General features: G+C 48.5%; 1 protein-coding gene across 19 annotated transcripts in view; it reads left to right on the top strand.

Annotated features, from left to right (window-relative positions):
• The window catches only part of LOC120385046 (alpha-2-macroglobulin-like protein 1), a 224,513-nt gene that overhangs the window by 8,450 nt on the left and 192,590 nt on the right, over positions 1 to 23,473 (top strand). For 16 of the 19 annotated variants that reach the window (XM_039504140.1, XM_039504130.1, XM_039504138.1 and 13 more), the window contains exons 7-10: positions 389 to 473; positions 744 to 873; positions 9,473 to 9,587; positions 10,666 to 10,775. The exons of 2 other annotated variants lie outside the window; for them this stretch is intronic. In XM_039504140.1, the coding sequence (XP_039360074.1) occupies positions 389 to 473; positions 744 to 873; positions 9,473 to 9,587; positions 10,666 to 10,775 (440 nt within the window). The remainder of the gene's footprint in view (positions 1 to 388; positions 474 to 743; positions 874 to 9,472; positions 9,588 to 10,665; positions 10,776 to 23,473) is intronic. One more of the 19 variants, XM_039504135.1, reaches the window with a different exon arrangement.

Genomic DNA, 23,473 nt, shown 5'->3' with positions numbered 1-23,473 from the left:
TGGCTGCCCCTATGGGTAGGAGCCGGAGGCAGGACATGCCGCTGCTCCTGGGAGCAGCACGTAGCCACGGCACACAGGGAGCCTGCCTTAGCCCCACTGCCCCGCCGACCGGACTTTTAACGGCCCGGTCTGTGGTGCCAACTGGATCCGCCAGGGTCCCTTTTCGACCGGGCGTCCCAGTCGAAAACCCGACACCTGGCAACCCTACTGCTGCAGCCTGCAGCCTCTGCCCAGCCCTGCTCCATTTCCGGGCCCTTCCCCTTCCCGCCCAGCCAGCAGGTTGGCGGGGGCTGCACGACCCGGGGAGAAGCTCCAAGGCCAAGGATCGCGATGAAACCTCCGAGCCGGGGCTGCAGGTCGGTTTCACCCCGTCCCTCTCTGCCCCCAGTGCTGCCCAAGTTCGAAGTGACCCTGGAGCTGCCCCCCGTGGTGACGGTGCTGGATGAGACGCTCCTGCTGCGGGTGTGCGGCCGGTGAGTGTGACAGCAGCCCTGCCGGGCTGATAAAGGGGGGGCTGGTACCGCCCTGGACCTGACTCCCCTCCCCCTCCCCCCCAGGCCAGGATCTGACCTGCCCCTTCCCTGCCTGCGCCCCCCTCTGCCCCATGCTCATGGCCAGGCAGGGCTCCCTGGGGCTGTCACTCCACCTACACGACCAGCCCCACCCCAGCAGGGACCCCCCATGGGCAGGGGCTTTGGCCCCCTCCCCTCCCACTTACCCTCTCCCTCCCCTCTGCTAAACAGATACACCTACGGGAAGCGCATCCTGGGGAGGGTCCAGGCCAGCCTGTGTCGGGAGGAACAACCAGCATATCCCTGGTACAGTCTTCATGCCAAGCAAACCGTGACTCTGTGCACACTGCTTATCGGCCAGGTGAGTGTGACTGGGGAGGGGGCAGGTACATGACATGTTGCTGGAGGAGGTTCCTCTCCATGTTTTTCTTACACTGGCCAGAGGAGGGCTGTGATCTGCCGTGATGATGTTGGTGACATTGGTGTAAAGCTGGTGTAAGTGCAGACGAATCAGGCCCTGGATCCTTCAGGGTCCCGCATCTGGCAGGCTGGGGGTGGGAACATAAGAACGGCCAGACTGGGTCAGACCAAAGGTCCATCTAGCCCAGTATCCTGTCTATCGACAGTGGCCAGTGCCACGTGCCCCAGAGGGAATGAACAGAACAGGGAATCATCAAGTGATCCATCCCCTGTCGCCCATTCCCAGCTTCTGGCAAACAGAGGCTAGGGACACCATCCCTGGACATCCTAGCTAATAGCCATTGATGGACCAATCCTCCATGAATTTATCTAGTTCTTTTTTGAACCCTGTTATAGTCTTGGCCTTCACAACATCCTCTGGCAAAGAGTTCCACAGGTTGACTGTGTGTTGTGTGAAGAAATACTTCCTTTTGTTTGTTTTAAACCTGCTGCCTATTAATTGCATTTGGTGACGCCTAGTTCTTGTCAGGGGCCGCTCTAGGCATTTCGCCGCCCCAAGCATGGCAGAGGCAGGCTGCATTCAGCGGCTTGCCTGCGGGAGGTCCACCGAAGCCGCGGGACCAGCGGACCTCCCGCAGGCAAGCCGCCGAAGGCACCCTGCCTGCCGCCCCCACGGCGCCGGCAGAGCGCCCCCCGCAGCTTGCTGCTCCAAGCACGTGCTTGGCGTGCTGGGTCCTGGAGCCGCCCCTGGTTCTTGTGTTATGAGAAGGAGTAAATAACACGTCCTTATTTACTTTCTCCACACCAGTCATGGGTTTATAGACCTCTGTCTTATCCCTCCTTAGGTTTCTCTTTTCCAAAATGAAAAGTCCCAGTCTTATTAATCTCTCCTCATATGGCAGCCGTTCGATACCCCTAATCATTGTTGTTTTCCTCTTCTGAACCTTTTCCGATTCCAATCTATCTTTTTTTAGATGGTGCGACCACATCTGCATGCAGTATTCAAGATGTGGCCATACCTTGAATTTATATAGAGGCAATATGATGTTTTCTGTCTTATTATCTATCCCTGTCTTAATGATTCCCAATGTTCTGTTTGCTTTTTTGACCTGCCACTGCACATTGAGTGGATGTTTTCAGAGAACTATCCACAATGACTCCAAAATCTCTCTCTTGAGTTGTAACAGCTAATTTAGACCCCATCACTTTATATGTATAGTTGGGATCTGTGTTCCCTGTAAACTGCGAGAGATGAGAATTAAGTGCCACCCAGCTAATTAGCAGAGCAGCCAGCAGCATGTATTCAGGTGCCCCTCCCCCCATTTTGCTCCATCCTGCAGCTGCTCCCGGGAGCCGGGACCCTCCTGCTCACTGTGCAGAGCAGGGGGGTGGGTGCTGATGTCATGGTGTCCCCCTTCCCCTGCACCCCATCTCTATAAAACAGGGCAGAGGGGACAGCCTGGCTCAGGAGGACTAGGATCATAGAAACATAGACTATCACGGTTGGGAGGGACCTCAGGAGGTTCTAGTCCCACCCCCTGTTCAAAGCAGGACCAATCCCAACTAAATCATCTCAGCCAGGGCTTTGTCAAGCCTGACCTTAAAAACCTCTAAGGAAGGAGATTCCACCACCTCACTAGGGAACCCATTCCAGTGCTTCACCACCCTCCTAGTGAAATAGTGTTTCCTAATATCCAACCTAGACCTCCCCCGCTGCAACTTTAGACCATTGCTCCTTGTTCTGTCATCTGCCACCACTGAGAACAGCCGAGCTCCATCCTCTTTGGAACCCCCCTTCAGGTAGTTGAAGGCTGCTCTCAAATCCCCCCCTCACTCATCTCTTCTGCAGACTAAGCAAGCCCCGTTCCCTCAGCCTCTCCTTCTAAGTCATGTGCCCCCAGCCCCCTAATCATTTTCGTTGGCCTCTGCTGGAGACTCTCCAATTTGTCCACATCCCTTCTGTAGTGTGGGGCCCAAAACTGGATGCAATACTCCAGATGTGGCCTCACCAGTGCCGAATAGAGGGGAATGATCACATCCCTCGATCTGCTGGCAATGCTCCTACTAAAACAGCCCAATATGCTGTTGGTCTTCTTGGCAAGAAGGGCACACTGCTGACTCATATCCAGCTTCTCGTCCACTGTAACCCCTGGTCCTTTTCTGCAGAACTTCTGCTTAGCCAGTCAGTCCCCAGCCAGTGGCGTAGCCAGGTTCTAAGAGCAGGGGGAGCAAACATAAAAAAGGTGCCCCCCTTGGCTCTTCCTCTGGCCGCTCTGCGCCCCCCCCCCTTGGTTGGCTCCTCCGGCCGTGCCGCCCCCACCCATGGCTCCTCTGGCCACGCCGCCCCCCCATGGCTCCTCTGGCCATGCCGTGCTGCCCCCACGGCCTCCCCCATGGCTCCTCTGGCTGTGCTGCCCCCCCCATGGCTCCTCCGCTCATGCTGCGGGCTGCCATGCTGTGCTCCCCCCATGGCTCCTCCAGCCACGCCGACACCCCCCCATGGCTCCTCCAGCCATGCCGTGCTGCCCCCATGCCACCCCATGGCTCCTCCAGCCATGCCGCCCCCCGCCCATGGCTCCTCCGGCCGTGCTGCATGCCCCTTGCCTGCAGGAGCCCAGTGCCGGTGTAACGACATAAACCGCTCCTGCTCCAAATTCCCTATTTTGGGTGTACTGAGCATTCTCACCCAAACTGAGCATGCCCAGTAACCTTTGCTGTTGCCACTGCCCTCTCTCTGTCGGCCCGGCAGGACAAGCTTCAGAGCAGAGCGTGGGCCCTGTCCGCTGGCGCCATGGTAACCCCTAACTAAGGTGCCGCTTTTGGGAAAAAGTGCTGAGGAGAAGCAGCTGCTTCCCCTGCACCCCCCCAGCTACGCTCCTGTCCCCAGCCTGTAGCGGTGCATGGGACTCTTCCTTCCTAAGTGCAGGACTCTGCACTTGTCCTTGTTGAACCTCACCAGATTTCTTTTGGCCCAATCCTCTAATTTGTCTAGGTCACTCTGGACCCTATCCCTACCCTCCAGCATATCTACCTCTCCCCTCAGCTTAGTGTCATCTGCGAACTTGCTGAGGGTGCAATCCATCCCATCATCCACATCATTAATAAAGATGTTGACCAAAACTGGCCCCAGGACCGACCGCTTGATACCGTCTGCCAACTAGACATCGAGCCATTGAGCCCGACAATCTAGCCAGTTTTCTATCCACCCTATAGTCCATTCGTCCAGCCCATACTTCTTTAACTTTCTGTCAAGAATACTGTGGGAGACCGTATCAAAAGCTTTGCTAAAGTCAAGATATATCAGGTCCACCACTTTCCCCATATCCACAGAGCCAGTTATCGCATCATAGATGGCTATCAGGTTGGTTAGCTGCTGTCCTCTGAACAATGAATGGCTGAGTGCCTTTCTTAAAGAGACAGTGAGGGCACTGTTTCTCAGATTTCCCCAACAGCCAGCTCACAGAGTCTCTGTCTCTCTCCCCATGCCCAGGTACCCCATCTTCACAGAGCTGGGGAGGGGAGACAACAGGGCTCAGGACAGAGCAGGAGACCTTTGTGTTTTAAAGAGACAGTGCACGGCTTTCCCCAGCAGCCAGCACACACACTGTCTCTGTGTCACAGACACACAGTCTGTGTCACACACAGTCTGTCACACACACACACTCTGTCTCTGTCACACTCACCTCCCAACACATACTTGTATTATTGTTGCTACCTCTTGGTACTTCCTGTAATGCACATATATTCTCTGTAATTTTATTATTTGATAGTCTGTTATTTTAGTGTTTTGATTGGTCTATGCATTTCATAATTTCTCTTACACTTAAATTTAATTATGTGAGTATTGAGTTCTAAAATGCCTAACCTGTCCTGGCTGGAGTAATTATTCCTATGGTAACTTTTTAAAATATATATTAGATCTTGGTTATTTGTTTCTACTGGTGGTGCACATAGGCACATACCTCAGTAAACATAAAATTTATTCCGCACATGGATGGAAAAAATTAGAGGGAACATTGGTTGGGATTATGTTTTCCAATGTGCATTACTTTGCATTTATCAACATTGAATTTAATCTGCCATTTTGTTGCCCAGTAACCCAGTTTTGAGAGATCCTTTTGTAGCTCTTTCCAGTCTGCCTGGAATTTAACTATCTTGAGTAGTTTTGTATCATCTGCAAATTTTGCCACCTCACTGTTTACCCCTTTTTCCAGATCGTTTATGAATATGTTAAATAGGACTGGTCCAAGTACAGACCCCTGGGGGACACCACTATTTACCTCTCTTCATTCTGAAAACCTACCATTTATTCCTACCCTTTGTTTCCTATCTTTTAACCAGTTACCAATCCATGAGAGGACCTTCCCTCTTATTCCATGACAGCTCACTTTGATTAAGAGCCTTTGGTGAAGGACCTTATCAAAGCCTTTCTGAAAATATAAATACACTATATCCACTGGATCCCCCTTGTCCGCATGCTTGTTGTCGCCCTCAAGGAATTCTAGTAGATTGGTGAGGCATGATTTCCCTTTAGAAAAACCATGTTGACTCTTCCCCAATAAATTATGTTCATCTCTGTGTCTGACAATTTTGTTCTGTACTATAGTTTCAACCAGTTTGCCCAGTACTGAAGTCAGGCTTACCAGCCTGTAATTGCCGAGATCACCTCTGGAGCCCTTTTAAAAAATTGGCGTGACATTCGCTATCCTCCAGTTATTTGGTACAGAAGCTGATTTAAAGGACAAGTTACAAACCATAGTTAATAGTTCTGCAATTTCACATTTGAGTTCTTTCAGAACTCTTGGGTGAATGTCATCTGGTCCTGTTGACTTGTTACTGTTAAATGTATCAATTAATTCCAAAACCTCCTCTAATGACACTTCAATCTGTGACAATTCCTCAGATTTGTCACCTACAAAGGAACGGCTCAGGTTTGGGAATCTCCCTCACATCCTCATCTGTGAAGACCAATGCAAAGAATTAATTTAGTTTCTCTGCAATGGCCTTATCGTCCTTGAGTGCTCCTTCAGCATTTCGATAGTCCAGTGGCCCCACTGGTTGTTTAGCCGGCTTCCTGCTTCTGATGTACTTAAACAAATTTTTGCTATTACTTTTTGAGTCTATGGCTAGCTGTTCTTCAAATTCTTTTTTGGCCTTTCTAATTATATTTCCACACTTCATTTGCCAGAGTTTATGCTCCTTACTAGTTTCCTCCCTAGGATTTAACTTCTACTTTTTAAAGGATGCCTCTCACTGCTTCTTTTACTTTCTTTAGCCACAGTAGCACTTTTTTGGTTCTCTTACTATGTTTTTTAATTTGGGGGATACATTTAAATTGAGCCTCTAATATGGTGTCTTTAAAAAGTTTCCATGCAGCTTGCAGGGTTTTCATTTATGGCGCTGTACCTTTTAATTTCTGTTTTACGAACTTCCTCATTTTTGTGTAGTTCCCCTTTCTGAAATTACATGCTGCCATGCTGGGCTGCTGTGGTGTTTTCCCCACCACATGGATGTTACATTTAATTATATTATGGTCACTATTACCAAGTGGTCCAGCTATATTCACCTCTTGGACCAGATCCTGTGCTCCACTTAGAACTAAATCAAGAATTGCCTCTCCTCTTGTGGGTTCCAGGACTAGCTGCTCCAAGAAGCAGTCATTTAAGGTGTCAAAAAACTTTCTCTCTTCATCCCTTCCTGAGGTGATATGAATCCGGTCAATATGGGGATAGTTGAAATTCCCCATTATTATTCAGTTTTTTATTTTTATAGCCTCTCTAACCTCCCTGAGCATTTCACAGTCACTATCATCATCATGGTCAGGTGGTAGGTAATATATCCCTACTGCTATAATCTTCTTATTAAAGCATGGAATTACTATCCATAGAGATTCTGTGGTAGTGTTTGGTTCATTTAAGATTTTTACTTCATTTGATTCTACTCTTTCTTTCACATATAGTGCCACTCCCCTACCACCATAACCTGTTCTGTCCTTCCGATATATTTTGTACCCTGGTATTACTGTGTCCCATTGATTATCCTCTGTGATGCCTATTATATCAATATCCTCATTTAATACAAGGTGCTCTAGTTTACCCATCTTATTATTTAGACTTCTGGCATTGGTATATAAGCACTTTAAAAACTTGTTACTTTTTAGCTGTCTGCCATTACATGATGTAATTGAATGGAACTTTTTTTTTTCATTTGACTGTTTCTCATCAGATCCTACCTGTATTTTATCATCTTCCATCCTCTCATTCTTACTAGGACATAGAAAATCTCCATTAATAGATCCTCCCCTAAGCGATGTTGCTGTCTGAACCACGTGCTCCTACGCACTTGTCAACTTTCCCCCCAGGCCTTAGTTTAAAAACTGCTCTATGACCTTTTTAATTTTAAGTGCCAGCAATCTGGTTCCATTTTGGTTTAGGTGGAGCCCATCCTTCCTGTATAGGTTCCCCCTTTCCCAAAAGTTTCCCCAGTTCCTAATAAACCTAAACCCCTTCTCCCTACACCATCGTCTCATCCACGCATTGAGACCCTGTAGTTCTGCCTGTCTAACTGGCCCTGCGTGTGGAACTGGAAGCATAATGTCACCACGGAAGTCCTGGACTTCAATCTCTTACCTAGCCTAAATTTGGCCTCCAGGACCTCTCTTATATCCTTCCCTATGTCATTGGTATCTACATATACCACGACCACCAACTCCTCCCCAAAACTACACAGATGTCTATCTAGATGTCTCGAGAGATCTGCAACCTTCACACCAGGCTGGCAAGTCACCATACAGTTCTCCCAGTCATCGCAAACCGAGCTATCTATGTTTCTAATGATCGAATCCTCCATAACTATTACCTGTCTCTTCCTAATAACTGGAGTTCCCTCCCCTAGAGAGGTATTCTCAGGGTGAGAGGATACCACGACATCATCTGGAAGGAGGGTCCCAACTATGGGATCATTTCCCTCTGCTCCAGTTGGATGTTCTTCTTCCCTGAGACTTTCATCCTCCTCTAGAACACAGAGGCAGGGGTGGGACTGTTCTACTGTGTCCCGGAAAATCTCATCTATGTACCTCTATGTCTCCCTCAGCTCCTCCATTTCAGCCACTCTGGTCTCCAAAGCCCATACACAGTATCTGAGGGCCAGGAGCTCCTTGCATTGAATGCACACATAGGCCACCTGCCGTAGGGCAGGTAATCATACATGCTGCCTTGGATGCAATAACCTGGGTAGCCCCGACTCTGTTGCTGGACTTCTCCCTGCATTCCCTTTTGACTCCTGAAGCTCGGTCCTTTGTTGTTGTTTTGGTTTTATCAGGGGGTGGTTTGGGCTTTAAATTTAAAGAATGTTAAGAGTATCTAGCCCTCCAGCTCACACTCCCTGCTCTAAACTCCCTCGCAAAACTCCCCTGTTAGCCGCTCCTGTTCACTAGCTCCTCTGGTTGCTTAGGAGCAGGCTTTTTAAAGCCCTGGTCTTCCTGAGTAGCCCCACCCCCTGGTTAAGGGTTGATGGGGGCTAAGGGGCTTAGGGATCGCAGCCTCCTTAAGCAGCTCTCAGCCTTGCCTAGCAGGCTGCTAGGCTCAGCACAAACAAACAGACCGTACGGTATATTTCAGTCAAGCAGCAAGCACACCACAAACACACACTACAGACAACTGGCAGCTGTGCAGCAGGGCTTAGAGACTTCTACGCGCCCCCCTTCCCCACAATATCTCAGTGCCTCACTTACCCTCCTAGCCCTCAGGAGGCGGGGCAGGCTCCTGTCCCCATTGTACAGATGGGGAACTGAGGCACAGAGATGCTCAGGGTCTGTCTGCGCAGCAAAAACCCTGTGGCAGCGTCTCCAAGCCCAGCTCTGCTGCCTGGGGCTTGCGCCGTGGGGCTAAAGGAACAGTGTAGATGCTCGGCTGGAGCCTCCCCGGGTCTAGCGCCTGGACCCAACCATTGACCTGCTGGTTCTAGCCCCGCAGCACAAGCGGGATCAGCAGGGCTGGGCTCAGACTCGCGGCCACAGGGGGTTTCTGCTGGAGCTGTTCTCAGAGCAACTTGCAGGCAGCCTGTGGCAGAGCAGGGACTCTCCAGACCTAGGCTAGTGCCCCAGGTTACGGGGCCGCCCATCCTCATCAGCATCTCTCGTTAGGTGGGGGCAGATCTCCCCGAATGCTCTCAGTCCCTGGGAGGGTCGAGGGGGGTGATTGGAATCAGCCAGCGTTACCACGACGATGGGGGACCAGCACCAGGGGATCTGTGATGAGCACAAGTGGCCAGGGCCTGTTTAACGTCTGTGATGGGCACAAGTGGCCACCCACAGCAGCTCCAGCTGCACAGCGCCCCCTAGCGCCGCGCTGGGGTACCGGTGTCAGGGCTGACCCCAAGGTGAGAGCGCCCCCTGCTGCTGCCTGCAGCACCCAGGTTCTCTTTGAGTGTCTCCCGTCCCAGCACTAACCAGGCCAAGCCCGATTAGAGACCCGCTGACCTGACACCTGCGAGGCCTGGTGCAGAGCTGCTACTAACGGGCTCTGATTCTCTCCCTCCAGACTGACAGCAACGGCTGCTTTTCCAGAGAGGTGGGGACAGCTCCCTTCAACCTGACCCACTCTGGCTACAAGCTGAGCCTCCAGGCCAAGGCCTCTCTAGTGGAGGAGGGGACAGGTAAGGTTGACAATCCTCCAGGATTGGTCGGGATTCTCCAGGAATTAAAGATTAAACTTTAATTAAAAATTATGTCATGCGATGAAACCTCCAGGAATACTTCCAACCAAAATTGGCAAGCCTGGGGACAGGTGAGACTGAAATCAAGCACACATGCACGCCCCCAGGCAGCCCCCAGCACTAAACCCCCGGGGCAGAGGGGTCTCACTTGCACATGTGATAGTCATTCGTAGCCCAGCTGCTTTAGAGACGGGCCCAGAGGTAGCGTTGGGGGGTTTGATCTGGGGTTCTGGTTCAGCACATCACTGGGATCGATCCCTCATGAGGAGTTCAGAGCTGGGCACGTTCATGCAAAGACTAAACACCCTCCCATGAGTGGCCTCTGGCTGTGGACTGAGCTGGCAGAGTGGAGTGATGGCCCAGCCTGTGTCGTTGGGCCCTGAGTCACGGCCTCAGTGACGTTAGCGCTTAGCGTTCAAAACTGCAAGTGCTAATCGCTTAGTAACGAACCCAGATAACTCCACATTTAACCCAGCAGAATCCTGATTTCCAGAGCAGCCGACACCTGTTTGGCTGAAAACTGTAACTGTGGGGTGGCTACAACGTTCCCCTCAGGTGCTGACATCAGCGATGGCAAAGTGGCTGGAGGAGAGCGGGTCCAGAACGGCAACGGGTCACTGGGCACTTCTGAAAACGGCCCTTTCTGGGGGCAGGCCCTGTGCCGAGAGGCCTGTGTGCAGGGTCAGCTCTGGGGCCGCTCAGTAAGGAGCTCTCTGCTGGGGAAAGGGCCGCAGAGCCAGGAGACCCTGCTGGCAAATGTCACGTGGCTGGTTTGGGCTTAAGCCCCAGGGGAAGGTGGATCTAAATTTTCTAGTTTCCAGATTCTCCAGGAAAATCTTTCTCCGCCCCCAGCCGAACCTCCCAGATTCTCCCCCAATCACACCCTCCAGTCCATAACGAGAGGGAGTAGAAATGGCTGGGCGGATTGCTATGGAGAGAAATCTGGGACGTAGCCTGAACTCTGGAGTCGCTCTCAGCACCAGCATCTTCCTCCTATCGTCCCTCCCTCTCCTGCTAGGGGTGGAGCTCAATGCAACCAAGAGCTGTGACATCGTGTCTGAAATCGCTACGGTGACCTTTGAGGATGCTGACGAGACTTACAAGGCTGGAATCCCCTACACTGGCAAGGTAACGGGATTACCGGTGTGGCAGAGTGGGATATGTCTGTATCACACTGTAACCTCCATTGATGTTGACTGCTTGCCGGATGTGCTGCACTTTTGGCGCACATGTGCCCCATGCTCTGGAGATCGGATGCGTTAGCTGTGCTCTCCATGTCCTCAAGCCCCCCTTCCTGAGGGCACAATGTGGGTTGAGCAACCAGCCAACCCTCAGTTCCTTCTCACGGCCTCTGGCTGAGAGCCAGAGCCAGCAGCAGTGTCCAGTCTCCTGCTCCACTGAAGTTTTTCTCTTTATATTTTGTAAATAGTAATATTTTATAGTTAACAATTTTTACAGGAGATAATGGTTTAGTTAGTTAGGTCCCTCTCCTCAGAGCAAAGAGTGTCGACCATACTTACAGGGTGGGGGAGTCTAGCCAGGGAAGCAGGGACTCTGTAAAACACTTGGGGATTGTGATGGATAATCAGCTGAAGACAAGCTCCCAGTGTGACGCTGTGGCCAAAAGCGCTAATGCGATCCTGGGATGTATAAACAGGGGACTCTCGAGTAGGAGTAGACAGGTTATGTTACCCTGGCAGCCACCTCTTCCGCCTCCAAGGCTGTGCCTGCCCCGGTTAGCAACCTTGAGCGTGATGGACGCCATCCTGCCAAGGAGCATGGGAGTAGATCTCCTCCTCAGGTGCCTGCTACGTCTCCTCTTTCTGTGTCACTTAAGAAGGGCAGCTCAAGGCCAATCCCTGGTCCCTCTGGCGCCCAGAGAGAAGGAGTCCTGAGTCCTTGGTTCCTCTGATGACTGATCCCTTGGCACTGCAGGGAGGATTTCATGTCTAATGGGGATCCCGCAAGCATCAGTCCTGGGTCCAGTACTACTCAGTATTGTCATTTAATGACTTGGATAATGGAATGGAGAATGTGCTTATAAAATTTGCTGATGACACCAAGCTGGGAGGGGTTGCTAGCACTTTGGAGGACAGAATTCAAATTCTTAACAACTTTGACATATTAGAGAATGGGTCTGAAATCAATAAGACGTAATTAATTAAAGATATGTGCAAAGTACAACACTTAGGGAGTCGAAATCAAATGAACAATTACAAAATGTGGAATACCTGGCTAGATGATAATACTGCTGGAAAGGATGTGTGGGTTACAGTCAATCACAGATTGAACAAGTCAATGGTGTGATGCAGTTACAAAAAAGGCTAATTTCATTCTGAAGTGTATTAATAGGAGTGCTGAATGTATAGCACAGGAGGTAATTGTCCCATTCCAGTCGGCACTGGTGAGACCTCAGCTGCAATCCTGTGTCCAGTTCTGGGTGCCACACTTTAGGAAAGATGTGGATAAATTGGAGACAGTCCAGAGGAGAGCAATCAAAATGATCAAAGGCAAATGACCTGCCGTATGAGGAAAGGTTAAAAAAAACTGGGCATATGTAGTCTGAAGAAAAGAAGTCTGAAGGGCGACCTGAGGACAGTCTTTAAATATGTTAAGGGCTGTTATAAAGAGGATGGAGATCAATTGTTTCCATCTCCACTGAAGGTCAGACAAGGAGTAATGGGCTTAATCTGCTGCAAGGGAGATTTAGATTAAATACACCTCTACCTCGATATAACGCTGTCCTCGGGAGCCAAAAAATCTTACTGCGTTATATCAAACTTGCTTTGATCCGCCGGAGTGTGCAGCCCCGCCCCCCCAGAGCGCTGCTTTACTGCGTTATATCTGAATTTGTGTTATATCGGGTTACGTTATATTGGGGTAGAGGTGTATGAGGAAAAACTTCCTAACTATAAGTGTATTTAAGCTCTGGAACACACTTCCAAGTGTGGTTGTGGAAACCCCATCACTGGAGTTGTTTAAGAACAGGTTGGGTAAACACCTGTTAGGGATGGTCTTGTCTAGGTTTACTTGGTCCTGCTTCAGTGCAGGGGGCTGGACTAGATGACCTCTCAATGTTCCTTCCAGCCCTACATTTCTGTGATTCTGTGATGTTCCTCAGGCACTCTTAAGATCAGCCCATCCATTAGAAGAGTTTTCAGCCTCCACTTCTTCTTGTGGGGGTAGTGAAGGGGGCTCAATATTCTGTTCCGCTAGGGTACCTTTTTATGGCCCCTATGTATTAGAGAAACCCTTTAGGAATAAGAGTAGATATAGGCATGATAGCGCTAGACCCTCTGCTTGTATCCACCTACATGGCTTCATTCCCTTTACTAGTATGGCCAAGGTTCCTGGCCTTACTGGCCCCCATGGTCTCATGACATTCTAAACACATAGCCAGATCCACTTGAGGGTGAGGTATTCTTTGAAGGATCAGCTGGTTGTGCCATAGACTTCTCAAGCTTCTGACATACAGCCCCAGATGATGCAGGAAGTTATGCCCCAACAGCTACTTGCTGGGGCAATTCGGGAACATCCTCATCATCAGATGAAGTCATAGCACCACCTCCTACATCTCTATTGGCAAACGATAAAATGTACCAAGAGCTTCTGCAGTGCATGGTGGAGGCATTGGGGATCCCAATGCAGAGTGTCCAGGAAAAGGGACAAATTGCTGGACATTTTACACACTCCTTTGCCTGAGAGACTTGCACTTCCTGTAAAAGGGCATTTTTGTACCAGTCCATTTATTATGGCAGACTCCACTACTGTCTTTACCACTACTGTCAAAGAAGACATAAAAGCAACGTCAAGTCCTTCCTGTAGGATTTGAATATTTCTGTTCTCAGCCTCCTCCTGGGTCTTTAGTGGTGACTGCAGCACAGGCAATGACTAAACCACAATCTTCTAAGACCACCCCTTAAGATAAGAAACTGAAAAAACTGGATCTCATGGTAAGGAAGAGCTACTCATCTGTGAGTTACAAGTTTGTGTGGCAAATTTTGATAATTTCCTTTCCTGTTCTGATCATTTGAACTGGAACAAGGCCATTGAGGTCCTGGAGAAACATCCTTCTGAAGCCAAGGACAAATTTCAGGGTCAGTTAATAGTTAAGGCCTCATTCAGCACCAATAGATGCGGTGGACCCCACTTCAAGATCTATGGTGACAGCAGTCACCAAGCATCGCCCATCATGGCTACAGTGCTCTGGGCTGCCAAGGGATGCTGGAAATACATTGGACATTCTTCCCTTTGAGGGGAGTGAACTTGAAAATGCAAAACTGGCTGAAGTGTTTGTGACGCTTCCCAAGGTTCCCTGGGCTTGTGAGGCACCTCGCTACCACCTGCTCTTAGCGTGAGAAGGCCTAGACCGAGCCTGCCGGGACTCAGTTCCCTGACCAGCAACACAGGCTTTCTTCACAGGTTAGCAATGGGCACACTCCAGCCCCCAGTCCTCTGAGCATCCCCTATAGCGTCCGGCCCCTTCTCCACTGGGCACTCACAGAATTACCAGGCCCACTGCTCCCAGAAGACCAGTGCACCACAGCTTACTAGTTATACCTTAGATCCCAGCTCCAATTAACACACAGAACTTAGATTTATTACAGAGCAAGCAAGTGGGTGTTTATTTAACAAAGCACAGAGATCCCTATGCCAGTAAACCAAAGTATTGGAAACAAGGGGTTAAATATACAGTAAAATCATGAACACATTCTAGAGCCTGACCTCAGTTAACAAGATGCCCCTTTGTCTAATAAGGCACTGCTGACCCCAAGTCCTCTTCTCACGGCATTTTTCAATCAGGATGGCTGAGACCCTACTTTCATGCGGTGAAGCCCCTGGCAGTTTGCCTCCCTGGTCAAGGATAACTGGGGGTTCATCTGCAGCCCAGATATGGTTCCAAATGTTCATTGCGTTTACTCCTCAACAGGAATATCCCCTGCTGCTTTTCTTCCCCCCCCCCCCCCCGCAGCTCTCACAATATGTTGATTAGCATTTTGCTCAGACTGTAAATGGTAGCCCGCTGTGAACCACTCAAAACTCAGTTTACACATGAGTGGCCAGAGAGAGAGAAGCATCTCTTCCCCCCCTGCCTGACAGGAGTATGTGGATCACCTTTTGGTGACCTGCATTAACTCACAGACCTAGAGAACATATTTTTAATACATATACATAACTCCTCATATGTTTTCCATACACACCTCTCACAATTGTTAGGATGACCAGTGTGACACAGGCTTTCATTAAAGACCTTACATGACACTCTTTGGCAAACTAGTACATAGTGTGACATTAGCCAAGGTACAATCTAGACCAATGAACAGCTCTGTTCCCTCAGTTCTCCAACCTAGGGTACACATAGAAAAACATAAACTCTTGAGCAATAGTCAACATGGTTTCTGTAAAGGGAAATCGTGTCTTACTAATCTATTAGAGTTCTTTGAAGGGTTCAACAAACATGTGGACAAGGGGGATCCGGTGAACATAGTATACTTAGATTTCCAGAAAGCCTTTGACAAGGTCCCTCACCAAAGGCTCTTATGTAAACTAAGCTGTCATGGGATAAAAGGGAAGGTCCTTTCATGGATTGAGAACTGGTTAAAGGACAGGGAACAAAGGGTAGGAATTAATGGTAAATTCTCAGAATGGAGAGGGGTAACTAGTGGTGTTCCCCAAGGGTCAGTCCTGGGACCAATCCTATTCAATTTATTCATAAATGATCTGGAGAAAGGGGTAAACAGTGAGGTGGCAAAGTTTGCAGATGACACTAAACTTCTCAAGATAGTTAAGACCAAAGCAGATTGTGAAGAACTTCAAAAAGATCTCACAAAACTAAGTGATTGGGCAACAAAATGGCAAATGAAATGTAATGTGGATAAATGTAAAGTAATGCACATTGGAAAAAATAACCCCAACTATACATACAACATGATGGGGGCTAATTTAGCTACAACGAGTCAGGAAAAAGATCTTGGCGTCATCGTGGATAGTTCTCTGAAAATGTCCACGCAGTGTGCAGAGGCGGTCAAAAAAGCAAACAGGATGTTAGGAATCATTAAAAAGGGGATAGAGAATAGGACTGAGAATATATTATTGCCCTTATATAAATCCATGGTACGCCCACATCTCGAATACTGTGTACAGATGTGGTCACCTCACCTCAAAACAGATATACTAGCACTAGAAAAGGTTCAGAAAAGGGCAACTAAAATGATCAAGGGTTTAGAGAGGGTCCCATACGAGGAAAGATTAAAGAGGCTAGGACTCTTCAGCTTAGAAAAGAGAAGACTAAGGGGGGACATGATAGAGGTATATAAAATCATGAGTGATGTTGAGAAAGTGGATAAGGAAAAATTATTTACTTATTGCCATAATACAAGAACTAGGGGTCACCAAATGAAATTAATAGGCAGCAGGTTTAAATAAAAGGAAGTTCTTCTTCATGGCGCACAGTCAACTTGTGGAACTCCTTACCTGAGGAGGTTGTGAAGGCTAGGACTATAACAATGTTTAAAAGGGGACTGGATAAATTCATGGTGGCTAAGTCCATAAATGGCTATTAGCCAGGATGGGTAAAGAATGGTGTCCCTAGCCTCTGTTCGTCAGAGGATGGAGATGGATGGCAGGAGAGAGATCACTTGATCATTGCCTGTTAGGTTCACTCCCTCTGGGGCACCTGGCATTGGCCACTGTCGGTAGACAGATACTGGGCTAGATGGACCTTTGGTCTGACCCGGTACGGCCTTTCTTATGTTCTTATGTTCTTTTACACTGCTTCGCTGTGAGAGCTACCACTCCTGGTCTGCTCACACCCAGCCTCTAGCATGTAAGTTACTCCCAGTTATATTGTATGAGTGCTATGGCCAGCCACTCTTTAATTACACTGTAGAGCAACCCCAGAAAATTCCCAGTCCCACACTTTACCTCCAAAACGTACGTCTTGTATTGCCCAGTGCCCTCTTGGACAATACAAGCTCGTATAAAGTCCCCAATTTTATTAACAGGAAATGATATGCACAAATCCTGTTATCCCAAATGGAGTTTCCCAAAAACTTCAATCCAAACAGCCAGTTTTAAATCAAAGAGTAAAATAAATGTATTAACTACAAAAGATAGATTTGAAGTGATTACAAGTAATGAGGCCTAAACTTCAGAATTGGTTACAATAAAAGTAAAAAGCAACTAATATCTAACTTAACAAGCTAAGTATATTCAAAGCAAAGGTCTCTCTCACTACATGTTACTGGCTGAATCTCTTTCAATGTGGATCCCTTCCCAGTCCAATGCTGCTTCCTTTGTTCTTCGGGTGTTGTCGATACTGTGGGTAGAAAGAAAGGGAGACATCATTTGGGGCATCTGCTCTCCTTTCCTCTTCTTTGAGAATTATCTCCAGCTGAAGGTCAGGAGACAGAAAGTCTGTTTGGATGGGAACCTCAAGCTGTTTCTTTCTCAAGATGTACATTTTTACCCACATCCTCTCTCCTGCCGAAGAGTGACCACTTAAGCAAGTGATGGTCCATTTGATTTCATTGACACCTGGCTTAGGCATCAGCTATACTTTTGTCTCTGGGGAACCAGTTTGTGACTGCCCTCCAGATATGGAACATGTCTTATTAATACCATACAGTAGAATCTTATAACTTTACATACAATGTTGCCACACATTTCACCAGGACAATAATGACCAACACAGTATGAGTTTTCCAATGATACCTCACAAGGCATACATACTTTGTACAAAATGTATCATAGTCTTGTAAACAGGATGAACATAAGGGTACAGACTGTCACACAGACATCCCAGACTCAGGGGCTCCCTAGACCCTTCTTCCCTCTGTGCTCTCTACTGGTTGCCACAAAGTGGGCCTTGGGTCCCAGTGTTACACATGCAAAAAGATTTCCCGCCACACTCCCTGGGTATTTATACCCCACAGATTGAAAGGAAGCAGTCTCGTCCATTTCAGAGACATCCTGTTACTGCTCCATTCTACCACACCTACCAGAGGTCTTCAGAGCAGTCCAGAAAGAAGCAACATCCTCACAAACGAAACCTGACTTCTACAATAACTATGGCTCTTAGCCCTCCCCTCTCTTCCCTGAAGCAGTGAATTTGACATTTCCATCAAGAGCTGCCAACCAGTCTCAGATGACTTTACCCTGTCCCACCCCATTTGCAGACCATTCACATTATTTCCAGGAAGTCTGGACCCATATTACCACTGATCAGTGAGTACCTACTGGAGGTAATTCAACAAGTGTACTTGATCCAATTCCAAGTCCTCTTGAACCCTGATCCATCTTCCCCGCCCCACCAGGGACTCCTCCCATGCGAGGTTATTACAGCAAGAGGTTCAGTCACTCATATCTCTTGGAGCAACAGAGAAGGTTCCTCACTTGTTTCAGGGACAGTGGTTTTATTCCCACTACTTTCTGGACCCCAAGAAGTCAGAAGGTCGGTGTCCGATATTATACCTCAGGGATCTGAACACTTTTGTATGCCAATGTGCCATGATGATCCAGCCAAGCTGTGATGGACTCCATCCCTGATTTGGTCTCTCTCTCTCCCTCTGTCTTTTGTCCACCCCAGTGAAAGCAGCTGAGTCCCTCGGAAGGGCTGCCTCCTCCTGATTACCTGACATCTTGTTCCCTTTGTTCTCCAGCTCAGTTCACATATCCCACCCACTGGAGTTTCCTGCTGTTAGGTGCGCATTGTTCAGTTGTGGGACATCTCTTTGTTTCGCTGGACCTTCTGGTGATTTGGGTTGGTTCCAGACCATTCTTTAATGACCCTATTCATTCCACCCAGACAACTAGGTGACACACATACCTCATGGCTCCTGCACGCCTCTAGGTTGACTGGGTAGCAATACAGAGCACAAATGGAAACTGAGATACAGATAGGCTTCCTGAAAATATTACAGAAAATTCCCTCTTTGTCACAGCCAATTCAAGCTTCACATGGTAAGTATCTCCTCCATGCTTCCTTCCCTGGATCCTCTGGACTATTCTGCAGCTCTCTGTCTGCACCAGGCATATTTCTATATTTCCATCCGTTCAGCACACAGGAAATATCTGTTTTTTTTGTGTGGGCAACACACAATGTCAGTACAGAGTGCTGCCATTCTGGCTATCAACAGCTCCAAGGACTTTCATGAAATGCCTGGCTATGATAGCAGCCCATCTTAGAAAGACCAGCATCTTAGTGTACTGTACCTCAACAACTGGTTGGTGCAGGGTTCGTCCCCCCAACAGGTCACAGAAAACATTTGATATATCTTGACACTGTTCTCCACTATGGGACTAACGATAATCAAGGTCACGTCTCATCTAATTTCCACTCTGAAAATGGGATTCATTACAGCCTTCATAAACTCTGCTGCAGCAAAGGCCTACCTGCCACAGCCAGCTTCAACAACACATTGGCCCCGATCACTCCAATGCAGACCAAGTCGCAAACCACAATGAGGACACGCCTCGGTAGTGACGCGGAATGGCCTCCCACTTAATCTGAGCGGGAGGAGTCACTCAGTAGTCCCTGGTGGATGCAGTCAGGCCAGGATTTCCCCTCCCATTGGAAGTTAAGGGGTGGGACAGGAAGTATAAAGGGCGGCTTCTGGAGCTCTGTTGGGCCGCCGCTGGAGGAGGCAGACATCTCCCGTCTGCTCCCAAGGCTGGAGACTAAAGAGGTGTCCCTCCGAGCTCAGGAGCAGCCAGACCTGCCGGAGCCATCGGCCGTCTGAGGCACTTAGGAGCCAATGGGACTGCCACTAGCTTTGTACCCAGAGGAAATGGAGGATCCCCGCAGATTCAGGTACATCGCAGGGGGACGGTTGGAAGTGGCCCAGGGACAGCCGACCCCAGTCTGGCTGCACTGCTGCCAGACACCCAGTCAACATATTGCAGCTGGATTCCTCGCTGACCCAGTGGCGGAACACTCCGCCACTGTTAGGGCCCTGGTCTGGGACCCAGTGGAGTCGGGAGGGCCTGTGTCCCCCTACCCTCTGCCTCCCCACCTCGGGATGGCAGCCTCCCCATCTTAGGCCATGAGGCCTGTGTTTGTCTGCTGTCTCCCTGAGCCAAGATGTCAGGCAATAGACTGTCTACTGCTCCACCCCGCCTCAGAGGTCAGAGAACCCCCCTCCTGAGCCCACAGACCCTTTGGTGCTCCGCCTGGCCTGAGGCCTGAGCCCCTACACTGCTTGATGCTCTGCCCTGCTTGAGGGTCTGGGCTCCTAGACTCATTGCAGCTCTGCCCCTGCCTAAGGGCCAGAGCTCACAGACTGCTGATTTACTCTGCCCTGCCTGAGGGCCAGAACCCACTGATTGCTTGTTGTCCTGCCCTGCCTGAGGGCCAGAAGCTTCTAGACTGTTTGGTGCTCTGCTTATTACTCTGCTAATTCCCTGACTCTGGGTGACACCTCCTACTGACCCAGAGCGGGAGGACCCAGAGCTAACCCACTACAGTCTCCAATTGCTGGGTCATATGTAGGGCCCTACCAAATTCACAGCCGTGAAAAGCACATCACAGACTGTGAAATCCGGTCTCCCCCCATGAAATCTGGTCTTTTGTGTGCTTTTACTCTACACTATACAGATTTCACAGAGGAGACCAGCATTTCTCAAATTAGGGGTCCTACCCAAAATGGGGTAGTGGGGGTGGGGTCACAGGATTATTTTAGGGCGGGTCATGGTATTGCTTCCCTTACTTCTGCGCTGCCTTCAGAGCTGGGTGGCCGGAGAACATCAGCCGTTGGCTGGGCGCCCAGCTCTGAAGACAGCGCTCCACCAGCCGCCGTGCAGAAGTAAGGGTTGCAATGCCATACCATACCCTCTTTATTTATGTGCTGCTACTGGCGATGGCTCTGCCTTCAGAACTGAGCTCCCGGCCAGCAGCCACTGCTCTCCAGCTGCCCAGCTCTGAAGGCAGCGCCACCACCAGCAGCAGCACAGAAGTAAGGGTAGAAGTACCACAACCTACCCTACAATAACCTTGTGACCCCCCCCCAACCCCTTTTGGGGTTAGGACCCCTACAATTACAACACCGTGAAATTTCAGATTTAAATAGCTGAAATAATGAAATATACGATTTAAAAATCCTGTGACCATGAAATTGACCAAAATGGACTGTGAATTTGGTAGGGCTCTAGTCATATGGCTTCATGCACATTGGTGACTCCATCCACCAGACTCACCATTTAGGTTGTCTGCAGTGTACACAGCAAAGGTGTGAAAGTGCAGATTCCACAAGACGTCCTGAACTCCTTCAGCTGGTGGAATGACCCGGAGCAAGTTTGCAAGGGTTCGCCTCTCTCACCGTTGTTGCTCACAAAGCCCATCCTGACCCAGGCTTCTGCACTGGGATGAGCAGCTCATCTCGAGACCCTAACAGTTCAACATTCTGGAACTCGGGGCCATCTGACTTGCTTGCATGGTTTTTCCACCCCATATCAATGGCCAGAACATCCAGATAATGATGGACCATACCAGTGTGATATTCTATGTAAACAAACAAGGAAGGACCAGGTCCACCCCTGTATGTAGAGAGGCCATCCTTCTGTGGAACTGGTATGTATGTCACAACATTAGGATTTCTGAAATTTATCTGCCAGGTCTACAGAACATGCTGTTGGATCCTCTGAGCAGACACTGGTTGCAGAATCATGAATGGTCCATAAAGGACTCAGTTATGAGATCCATTTTACATTGATGGGGATCTCTTCACACAGATCTGTTTGCGACTAAGCATGACAGAAAATGCAACACATTGTGTTTCACAGGGGGGCAGAGTCTGGCTTCTCAAGCTGATGCTTTTCTAGTGCTCTGGACTCAGGGACTACATTATGCTTATACTCTCGTTCCTTTGATACACGTGTCTTACAGAAAATCAGACAGGTGAAAGCCTTGGTCATACTGGCAGCCCCAGCTTGGCCAGACAATACTGGCATCCAGAACTCAAATCTCTGTCACTGTCCCCTCCAGTTGCACTACCTCTGTGTCCGGACTTAGTCAGCCAGAACAATGAATCTGTTCTTCACCCAGACCTGATATCACTGCATCTGACGACATGGAAACTGCCTGGTTACTGGACTTAGAAAAAACTTGTTTTGCAGATGAACAAAACATCCTAGTTCAGAGTAGAAATAGTCCAGTAGGGTGTACCTAGGCTGCGATATGGACACACCTCTCTGCATGGTCATCTCAACACAATCTGCCCCCAACAGGGCCATCGATTCCTGATATACTTCAATATTTGCTGTCCTTGAAAACATCTGGTCCATCTGTAAGCTCAGTACGGGTTCATCTGGCGGTGAACTTGCCGCATCATCCACCAGCCCAACATTATACAGTTTTCTCTCCCCTAAAGTAAACAGAGTCTTTCTCCCAGAGCAACAGCCTCCTCCATTATGGGACCTTAATATGGTGCTTATCTGACTGATGGACCATCTGTTTGAGCTGGTCTACGCTGGTCTATGAAGACTTCAATCCTCATAACATTTACATCAGCTCAAAGGGTTGGCAGATTACAAGGTCATCATAGCCTGTCTTTCATAAAGATAATGTGGCATTTAAACCACATCCTAAATTTCTCTCAGAAGTGGTTTCAGACTATCATTTAAACCATTTCATACCTTTACCTGTATTCTTTCCTAAGCCCCATTCCTTGAGGGGTGAAGTGGCTTTTACACATTAGATGTCCTTCAAGCCCTGTCTTTCTATCTGGAAGACAGAGCTTGAAGGGCTAGGATAGATAACAAGACAGAAATTATCCAAATGCCTCTATGTAAATCCATAGAACATCCCCATCTTGAATACTGTGTACAGGTCTGGTCGCACCATCTCAAAAAAGATATATTGGAATTGAAAAAGGTACAGGAAAGGGCAACTAAAATGATTAGGGGTATGGAACAGCTTCCATATGAGCAGAAATTAAAAAACCTGGGATTTTTCAGTTTGGAAGAGACACCTCGGGGGGGGTAAGATAGAGGTCTATACAATCTTGACTGGTGTGGAAAAAGGGAATAAAGAATTTTTTACTCTGTCACATAATGCAAGAACTAGGGGTCACCCAGTGAAATTAATAGGCAGCAGGTTTAACACAAACAAAAGGAAGTTCTTCACACAATGCACAGTCAACCTGTGGAACTCTTTGCCAAGGGATGGTGTGAAGGTCAAAACCATAACAGGGTTCAAAAAAGAACTAGATAACTTCATGGAAGATAGGTCCAGTGATGGCTATTAGCTAGATGGACCAATGGTCTGACCCAGTATGGCCATTCTTATGAGTAGGACAAAGCCTTTAAGGGTATCTCCTAGGCTATTTATTTCTATACTGAGATGTCAAAGGGTCAAGGAATTTCGATGCAGAGGATTTTCAAATGGGTGTCCAGTTGCATTACAATAGTTTATGAGAGAGAATTTAGAACAATCTGGGCAGGTTAGATTACATTCTATAAGGGCTCAGGTAGCTTCCACTGCTTCCTTGTAGGGTGTTTCTTTAACTGATGTGTGTAGCTGCTACATGGGGTAGTGTACATACTTTTACCAGACACTACTCAATTGTGAAGCATCTCCTTCTGATGCTTGGTTCAACAAAGCTGCACGATAGAATGTTTCAGTAGACTCAGTCCTCTCCAGCTTTATGATACATTGTGAGTCACCAGAAATTGAGCGAATATAGACAAGCACTTGGTGGAGAAAAGGAAGTTACGTACCATTTTTAAGATGTGTTGTTTAAATGTGCTGCACAATCCACCTCCCTTTCCCCTTTACTGACAAGTCTATTGTTATGGTCTTGACAGTTGGGATGGAGCCAAAGGGTTGTTTG

Source organism: Mauremys reevesii, linkage group 17 (assembly GCF_016161935.1).
Source record: "Mauremys reevesii isolate NIE-2019 linkage group 17, ASM1616193v1, whole genome shotgun sequence".
In the NCBI taxonomy this organism is placed as follows: Eukaryota; Metazoa; Chordata; order Testudines; family Geoemydidae; genus Mauremys; species Mauremys reevesii.
This window is presented reverse-complemented; position numbering and strand designations above follow the sequence as displayed.